Source organism: Colius striatus, chromosome 8, assembly GCF_028858725.1.
Source record: "Colius striatus isolate bColStr4 chromosome 8, bColStr4.1.hap1, whole genome shotgun sequence".
In the NCBI taxonomy this organism is placed as follows: Eukaryota; Metazoa; Chordata; class Aves; order Coliiformes; family Coliidae; genus Colius; species Colius striatus.
In genome coordinates this window covers 36,710,556-36,720,572 of record NC_084766.1, presented here as the reverse complement: position 1 = coordinate 36,720,572, position 10,017 = coordinate 36,710,556, and the positions used below count along the sequence as shown (strand labels likewise).

The following is a 10,017-nucleotide window of genomic DNA, read 5'->3' as shown; positions in this document are numbered from 1 at the left end:
CTTTTTACCTTGGCACTAGAAGTTAACTTGCAGCAAGTAAATTCAAGTTGACTTTCCAGAAGCAAAAACTACTGGCCATTAAGAATTTGCTTTCTCATACCTGACACCTCTGGATTTATGCTTTCAGGAAAAACTGTGTTGCAAAGCCTTGTGGTATTGCTCACAAGTCCAGCTGAATGGGTGGCATTTAGGCAGAGGTTAATCCCTGAACAGTAGCACTCAAACGGTGAAAACCTGCCCCTGTGGATACTAATGCCTTGGAAAAGGTCTATTATGGAAGACATGGAGGGATCACCTTTCCTAGCAGCCTTCCTTCAGCATCCTCCTATCACAGAAATACTGACTTGAATGATGTCTAAATGGGGACCTTTGGGCATGGAGAGCTGGCAGCGGGATAAACCAGTGGCAGCTGGACCAGGGTCATCCCAATCCCAGCTACCTGAGGCATCGAGGTAGGGAAACCAAGACTCACTGAGGCCACTGAGGGATGATAGTGGGTAGATGAAGAGCAGAACTGAAACTGTACAGCACCCTCACCAGGCAGGGAGAACAGACATCAAATACTCTGAGTGCTGCCTAATGAACTCCCACAGAAACAGGACAGACTAAAGAGACATGAGATCAGAGCCGCTGCCAACTCCCAAAGGCAACCAAGGGCACAACCCACAACAAGCACATCTTCACCAACCTCAGAACAGCACAGGAGACAGGACACGGACTTCACAGTAGGCACCTCTTGTCCTCTGCATCACCTCAGGCAACCTTGGACACACGTGCCTTGACCCTGGGGGAACAACAGCAGGACAGAGTAAGTGATGTCATTTTGGTTAAAATCAAACCATCTCATTTTTCTGTATTGCCTCACATCGAGCTCTTTGCACTCACTCAGCCTTGTGGCAAACAATGTCACGAGCAATTCCCACTGCACTGGGATGCTCTGACACCACGGCACTGGCGTACAATGGGAGGGAGTGTCCTGTAGCAAAGCTAACAGCCTCCTCAGCACTGTTCACTGCTTACAGACTGTCACTCAATCAGCTTCTGGATTTGCTGAAGTGTATTTTTACACCATTTTGAGAAGGGTAATGATTCGTTCTGGCTGGGTATTATAGGGAGTTACAGCCTAGGAGCTGATAGATTGTAAAAATGGTGACAATTTGGGCCCAAAAGTCTGATTTTCAATTCCCAGTCTCAGCTTGTGTGTTTGTAAAACATCCACACAAATGAGATTTAGAGTTTGTGCTGCAAGACCAGTTTGGAAATGCAGCTCTTGTTTGAAGAGTCTGGCAGGGCCAAATTATAACACTTCCACGAGCACAGGAATTTGCTAGGGACGTGTGAAAACAAACACATTATCAGAGATACAACTTACAAGCACCCAGTTAAAGGTCTGTGTGAAAGCCTCTTCCCACCCTTCAGAAAGCAAATGGAACAGAAAAGAGGAAAACTCACCAGCATCCTGGAGCAGTGTCCCACACAGGAACAAGGGTGGTCTCTAAAGCAACTCTGAATTAAAGACTTACAGAATTAAAGTTGTAATACCTTACTGATTGTCTAGGGAAAGAATATCTGGTCGACTGTAGCTAAGAAGCCCTTGCAGCCTGTTCTTGAAGGGGTATTATACCAATAACAAAACAGATAGGGAACTGTAGGGCAATACCTAACAGGAAATTCTGAGCTGTTCTGGTAGCTGGAGTTATCTCACATTGCAAGAAAAAGTGTGTTCATTCGATCCAGAGTGACACAGTGGCTGAAGGCAAACTGATGAGAACAGCTCATTGACTACTTGAGCCACTTGTGAGGAGAAGGGTAATCTTTCTGCCTTCATGAGAACATCATTGTGGCTCTGCTGCATAAGTCAGGCCTCTGCCTTCTGCTTGCATCACGTAGCAGCTACTTCAGGTAGGAAATGTCACCTAAGCTTCATCTGTTTTCTGAAGCGTTCAGCAACAGATAACTTATAACTTACGGAAAAGTAAGCTATCATTATGAATACTGACAGCACACAAAGATGGATGTTTCCAGTGGTGATGCTTGTTTTATCTCAGTAGTCCACACCTGCAGGAACAAGCACACCAGTAAAAGGAAAGACTCCTCGAAATCATTCAGATAAAAAGTAAGAGTACATGCAGTCCCCTATGGAGTGCAACAGCCCCTGAAACTGCAGTGAGCATTGCAAAGATCAAGGATAAGTATTCATTTTCTTAGACAAGTTTTTAAAACAGTATTTTATTTGTTTTGAGTCAGTGGTATATTTAAAAACAATCTACAGTGAGAGTAAAAAGATTGTAGATAGTAAAAAACAAAAGTGTCATGACAATACAAAATGCTACAGTATAAAGTTAGTTTCCTGCCTCCCTCCATCCCATCATTGGCCAATATTTCTCAGAGACTAATATCTGGGGGGGGGAAAGAAAAGCTTTGCTTTTAAACTTTCAGCAATTAGGACATTAAAAACACGTCAGGCATTCCTTGCAGGTACATGGACTCATTATTACATGAAAAGCAGGCACCATAAAAATTAAAACATTCTAAAAACCATCATATATACAAACGCTGTACAGAATGATGGCACAAGGACAAAGTGATTCCACTCAGTTCATCCTAATCCACATGAAATATTACACATTAAGGACGAAAAGAAAAAGCTCTTCTCATTCCTGGACTCAAGCCCTGGGTTCAGAATGACCAGGAGTCTCCCATCTGCCTGCTCTGTTTCTTTTCCTATATGCTCATGCCCATCAGCAGCTAAAAGTCTTCCTGGCTTTGCCCACTGATCAACACCCAGATGAAGGGCCAACCGAATGCAAATGGATATGAGTGATCACCAGTGATTACTTTTTTACACAGCCCATTAGCAGTGAGTTTATTTGTAATGCAGAACAAGTGAGGAGAAGGCACACGTCACAAATAAACCGTGTCTGATTCTTAGCCCTGGGCAGAGCCGTTATTTGGGGAAATCCTATGGCAGCTTCTCCTTACTGTGAAGCCTCCTCCAACGTGCATCCAATTCAATGTGAATATCCTCATCCATTCCTATCTACACTGAGATTAGGGACAAAATGCTCAGCTCATTTAAAACTCCATGGCTACCTAAACGCTTTAGGTACAAAGTAATCTCATTTTAATCTCCACAGCTACCTATGTGCCTGAAGTTATTCAGAACAAGCAGGGAGGAGGTTTAGGAAGAGAGGGGGCTGTCAGTTGATGAACACCTCCTGGTCTCAAGTAGAAATCCAGATTTCTTTCAAGTCCTGGGAGGCAATGACCCCAGAAAGATGGGGTGCTGTAGTGCTGGTTCCGACACACGGCTAGAGATGGATTTCTTACAGAGTTAGAGTCATTGCACTAAATGTTAGATACTGCAGGCCTGAATGAGGTAAACATGATATGCCATAAAATACTTGGGGAAATGAATTGTTACAGCTTTATCTTTGGAGACAAATAAAAAAGCCGCTTCCTCTTCACTGGACAATCCCAGAGTCAACAGACGTTTGCTTCCGAGTTGTCTTTGGAGGCGGAGGTGGGGGAGTCTTGCTGGGGAGCGGAGGCGGCAGGTGCTGCAAGGAATCAATAGTGATAGACCCTGTTAGCAAGGAGTGCATTTCTGAGACCTTTGGTGTTTCACATGTAACAGTGAGAGGCAGTGGGTAAGCCTGTAGCCCCGTGACTCCTAAAGCTTCCCCGCAGAACTCGCTGCTGTGAACACAGAATGCTCTCGGCTATGAGCTTAAAATCTAACTTTTACTTTTGACAATGACAAAATCTCTCAAGGGTTCATGATTAATTAGCTCAGTATTTCAGGAAAAATCTTTTGAAAGCACTGGAGAAGTTTATAATTCCCCGCTTTATATCATGATAGGGTATTGATTTCTTGGTCTGTATTGATTGCCCGCAGCTTCTGTGCACCGCAGAGCTGAAAAGCCGAGATGAAGCAACAGCTTCATTGCTTCTCCATCAGTTCTGTAGCTTGCACATGTAGAACACAAACAATAATAAAAACCCAACACCACTTGAAGAGATAAGAAACTTACACTTTACTAGTATACATTCAGTTCTATTTAAAATATCCAAACCAAAACTCCAGGCTGTTGAGAACTCCAGGCAGCCCTGCTCCAGCGGGGGGTTTGCACTGGAGTCAGGTTGTCTACAGTACAGTGCTTATGCAGCCACCACATTTTCCTCACCATTGCACTCAGGCTGTACTGCACTGTCCCAGCTCAGAAATGCTGCTTTGGTTTTGGTTTTTCTTCCCTAAGATTCTTTCTCTCCCAGCCAGTCACCCCCTTTTGTTTCCCTCTAAGCATAATGATGCTTTTTCATTTCCACTTGTTTGTGTGTCACTGTACTCATCCCACATCACCCACGCTGTAATAAACTCCACATACTAACACTAGAAACTCTATGATGCACATCAACACTGCCAAAATTCTTTGACCACCATTACAAGAGGAGTTCTCTGAAAAGCCTCAGCATTATGTTGGATGCACTGCTTGGACTAAACAACTGATGACATCTCAGTCACAGTATACAAGCAACTGCTAAACCACGTGAAAGTGTATAAGAAACAAGACTGTTCCTTTTAAAATATACACAAAAGGAATTGCAGTTCAGGGTGATGCCAGGACATTTTAAGCCTTTCCTCTGCTGTGTGCCAGAAGAAAGCCTGGAGAGCCTCCTCACCCTCCTGCAGCCTAGTGACTGGGAGTTTTCAGAGATGTGTAAGAGTAGAAGGAAACAAGTATTTTGAAGGTAGCTGAAAGCAGGCTTTAAGACAGAGCAAAGTGATAAATCCAGAGCTGTTGCCCAGTACTTTTACTAATTGTGGAACACATAGGAAGGTAAGGCTGCCTGCTGGCACGGACAGGAAAGATGGATTTTTGCTGGAATGTTCTTACTGTGTCCCACCTGGAAGGAAACACTTTCCAATCTGTTTCACTCCTCACAGCTCTCTCCTGTGGCAAACAAACAGGGATCACAAACTCCTCAGGTAAGCCATGCCCTCAGCTTGTCTCTCCGCTCAGCCATGACGAAGACTCCTCTCTGCATTTCCCCAGCCCCTCCAGCTGCATCACCAACATGGTGAAAGCAAGCTCTCACCCTCCTCCTTGGCAAAGTGCAACTCAGAAATCAGTTGGTTTTAATCTGCTACTGAAGCAGAAACTCTGGTCCAAGAGCAAGGCACTGGAGCCCAGAGGTGTCCTGGCTACCAGGGAAAGCTTCCTGCACATCACTGAGGACAGCACTGAATGTATTTGGCAATGGTGAGTTTCGTGTTTACAGTCTGGCTGAAGCTTACCCCAGCTCTTTTGAAGAAACAATCAGGTTATTAAAAGGTTTGAGCCTTGAAAGGGCACTGCTGCTTGAAACACACACTTCAAGCAAACCCTGCTGACTCAGCAGCGTTAATTGCCCAGAGCAGGCTCAAGACTGTGCACTACTTGTTCCTGACTTAACAGACTAATACAAAAAGCAGATAAAGTAAGAGTTTTCATTTACCCAGTGCAAAACTGCAGGATTGTTTGGTTTGGTTTTGTTTCTTTACATTAAAATGTCACCGTGTGATCTGTCTCTTGAGTATTACAGTCAGCACCATCAAATATTTCCTCTACCTGGCCAAATATTTGTCTTAACCTGGTAAGTTAAGGCACCTGAGTAAGAGCTGGACTAACAACGTTATTTAGCTTCACACATTCAATGGTGATCTGCAGGTTTCAATCTCTCTGGGAAACTGCTTAGTTACCAGTCATGTATCCAGGCAGGGGCTCTGGGAAAAACTTAAATGCTGGTGGCCTGCAGAACATCAGCATAAAACATGCAAGAACCCCTCCTGGAGATGACATTACTTTCATAACTAAACCAGGTGCCCCTCTAAAATAGTCAGCATAAAAATGTCCTCAGTGCTTTGCCCTCAGATGGTATCTTTAATTTTCTATTTATCATGAGGGAAAAAAGAGAACTCTGCTGATAGCATCATTTGTGCAAATCCATTCTGAATTTAAATACCAGCACACTGCCTATAATTCTCAATTTAATCAGATCAAAGGCATTTCTCAAACAAATGAGCCCTTCATATTGATCAGAGAACAATCAAATTATCCCTGAAAACCTGCTTCTGAAGAACAGATACAATGCAAATACAATGAGAAGCAGCTAAGTATATACGCTATAAATAACAAGCACAAAACCTACCAGAGCTTAGGTTCTGCAAGCAAATTAGGCAGAGAGGATTAACAGAGATAGGTAGATAATTATTATAATTGAATTTACAATTTCCATTAGAAAGTTGGATAAATTTAGTCCGAGTTCATTTATAGAATAAGCTACCAGTGAATATATGAAGTGGGACGTGTAATGCGTGTCGGGGCAGCGTTATGGAGGAACCTGCATGCCAAAACGTGTCTATATGGAACTGGTGCAACTCCAAATCCAACCAGCACTCCCTGGGCTGAGACACACTCCTTTTTATTCCAGCACAGGAGAAACTCAAGCATGCTTCCTCTCTTCCTTGAGTATCATACTCAGAGTATGACTATTAGGCTTACGACGTTCACTTTTGCTACGCTTCTCCTTAGAAACTTTGGAACACGAGAGTTTCCCTCGATTTTACATTTAATTAAGAACTGCCTTGCAGAGTTGATGTTTATATTTCAGTGGTTAACTGTGAACCCACTACATCTTGAAGCATTCTCTTACTTTCTGACAAAATGATACGAGACTGCTGGGTCACATTCAAACCTATTTTGGGCAGAATCCTTGACTCATGGGTACCTCAGGGGAAGCAGAAACCTTATGTAAAAGGCACATCTGCAACACAGAAGCAATCTGTTCCTTCTGCTTCAAACATGAAATTGCTCCCATTTGTTTGTTTGGTTTTTTTTTTTCCCCTGACACAGAAAAGAAACAGGTTTAAAAACATTTGTCTCCATTCTCTTACGGATATAAACCATCCTACACTGTACACATCCAGGATGCAGTAAAAATCAATTAAAGAAGATGAAATAAATGCTTTCTTTTCCACTCCCTGAAGGAACAAAATAAGATATGAGAATGTTGCTTCTTTAAAAATCAGAAAATACTATTAAAAAGTCAAGAAAATGAAAAAATCAAACAAATTTGATTCCCAAACCTGGTCCTTGTAAGAGATTTCTTCTTGTGTAAGTCTTTTTTCTTTGGAATTAAATGGTCATCTATATGACAAACTACAGAGATTCAATGAAAAGCACTTTAGTTTGAAGGATTACCAGATCTAATTAGGTCAGAAGCAGTAGAAAGGAGATGTAAATAGGCTATCAGCTACATGGGACTGTGTAAAGACTTTCAGATGCTGAGCTCTGAGTTGCTCCTGCTTCCCTACATCGTACCTTTTAGCCCAGTCGCCTGACAAGCAGCACCTTGCTTACCTGATATCTGCAACGGACAACCACACATGATGTGAGGTCTTGGCAGAATCACACTCCCATTCTGAAAGAGTGAGAATGCATCAGCAGAGAGGATCAACTCAACTCTGCTGATTTAAACCAAATTATAGGCAGTTTAAGCTAACTGGCTGTTTGACTCAGGGGACAAAGTTAAGTGGAAAATACTGCAGGTAAACAGCATTACAATGACTGTTTAAACTTTGTTCTCATACTTCATCTATCAGAGTCTCATTTGGCCACGTATCTGAGCCGGTAACTGTCCTTGCTGGAGCGCACTTTGACAAGAGAAAGTGATTTTAAAGAGTCCTTCTGCAGAGCAATACTCTGTGTGCTCCCATCTGCTGCGTGCAAAGTATCCCCCTCCTTGGGCAACACGACAGATCCCTCAAAATGGGCAACATGCAATTGCTTCCAATCAGTACCTCAGCTTTTCCCCAAGAGGTTATTTGGCAGGACCCTGGCTGGGGCTGTGATAGGGCATTCCCTGGAGAGATGTTCCTGCAGGGGTGATGGGAAAGCTGGACCTAGCAGAGGTCTGCACCCCTCATGTGGGGAGGACTTTGCCCCTGGTGTGTGCCAGCTGCTCTAGAGCACGGCTAATGTGATTTTCCCTCTGTTAAACCACATTTCTGCATGGGGAGGCTATTAGTATTTCAGACCGTGCTGGCTAACTCGATTTTCAAAAGCACTGTTTTTCTGCTCTGGTCTGTACATAAACAGACCTCAAGAGTTATGAGCAATACCCTCAGAATTAGGTTTAGATTCCAGACTGAAACTCTTATGTCTCAGTGCAGGCCCAGGCCCTGTGAGAGCAATAACCAAACGTACGACCAATTGTCTGGAGCAGAACCCGCGGCCTGATCCTGCGCAGCGCTGAGGGCAGGGCCACGGCCTGCGCCCAAACCACAGCAGGGGCACTGCTCAGGGACACATCACGGGCTCTGTGTCTCTGGGCAGACAGCAGAACACATTTTTCACTCAGAATCCTGCAATAAAGGGTGGCAGCCCATTGATTTTGAGGCTTATGAAGAAGTGGTTGTGAGCCTTTTAGAAGCTCTTTGCTTGGCAAGAGCTTAACCCACCAAACCCCAGCCCAGCCAAGGTGGGCTTGCAATGCTTCCCATCTCCAGCAGGCAGAAACTATCATCAATTCATTCTTTTTCCTTTTGGGCACATTATACACTCCTATGCATCGTGGCAAGCCTTTGGTCAGAGAGCCTGTGTGTTAAAAATCTGGAGTATCAGACCAAAGAGGAGACGTTGGTTGCCATTTGTGAGCAAATGTAGCTCACAAAGGCACCTTTCTGACTTAATATAATGGATTCATAATGCACTTGTTCTGATTTCACTTTCCCCAGTATCTTCACAGGACGATGTTCTCAATGACTGCCCTCCCGCTGCTGTGGTGAGCAGGCTGGTGGCGAGCCTTGGGCCACCAAAGCAGCAGGTGAGACCTCCCATCCAGCCCTGGCTCTGGGAGCACAGACCCTGGGGTCTGCGTGGGGCACTTCAGGAAGGGTTTTCTCCTGAGAGATAACGTTAGAGAAGGAACAATTGCAAGCCCTGAAGCAGTGCTCCCTGATTTGATGCTGCCTCCATTTTTCCAGCCTCAACTCTTTCTCGACATGAGGACAGTATGTTTGCTGAAGCTGTTAAGGTCATTTTTTGCTCACTGCAGCTAATGTAAGAGACCAGCACTGCAGGATGAAAAATTCCCTTTTGTTTTCCCTTCTGTGTCAACTCTTCCACTATATCCCAATAACCAGTCTGAATGCTTCTCATGCAATGGGATCCTAGAGAGTCAAACTAAGCGCCGTCGCCATCAGCCACGTGAGACCGTGCTGGGCTTCATATCACACAGGGCTTCAGCCTTGCTGTCCCTCCTTGCCAAGGGCTCTATCTATGCCAGATTGATCGAGATGTTCTCATCCAAAGCATTATGTGGTGCTTAGTAAGTGTTATAGCCAATATTATAAATGTGAGTGCTCCTTTGTCTATTTTCTTTGAGTTCCCCTTCTCGCTGTGAATACTAAGCAGGCAGTTGATTTGTATGCAAGGGTATAGATGAACCCATAAAGAGATGCCTAAAGGAATCCCTTGATGTAATAATAATCCTTGCAGGAGTCGTAGACTTCTCTTTTTTTATGCTCCCATATATTATTAAGAACATTTTTAGCAGAACAAATCATCCAGTGCAAAAAAATACATACAAAGGTCTCGCAGTTAACAACAAATAAGGAGACCATCAGAAAATTAAGATGATCACATGGATAAAAGACTTAAGGCAGACCAGTGGACTCCAAGTAATCTAAGATTACCATCTCAGACACTATTGCCTGCAGTTTGAAGTATTTAATGCATTTATCACTGCATGCTTTTCAGGTCACTGCAGCACTGTTTTTGGTTTTCATAACTGACTGCAAGACAAGACTGAACAATGTAATAATATCCTCATCCAAGGAGATATTTCCAGTTTAAAAGCTACCAAGATAATCTTATCTATAATACTTTTTACTGATTTTTCTTCACTGTTACAAAGCCCTTGTAATTTAAAAGATGATCAGTTTACTAGGCAGAGAATTATAGTTAAGAAGTA

At 43.5% G+C, this 10,017-nt stretch overlaps 1 protein-coding gene across 2 annotated transcripts in view; it reads right to left on the bottom strand.

The window, feature by feature from the left end:
- Positions 1–2,195: 2,195 nt before the first annotated feature.
- Positions 2,196–10,017, bottom strand: part of DOCK1 (dedicator of cytokinesis 1) — a 285,055-nt gene continuing 277,233 nt past the window's right edge. For both annotated transcript variants that reach the window (XM_062000751.1, XM_062000752.1), the window contains exon 52: positions 2,196–3,560. In XM_062000751.1, the coding sequence (XP_061856735.1) occupies positions 3,465–3,560 (96 nt within the window). In that variant the 3' untranslated portion in view covers positions 2,196–3,464. The remainder of the gene's footprint in view (positions 3,561–10,017) is intronic.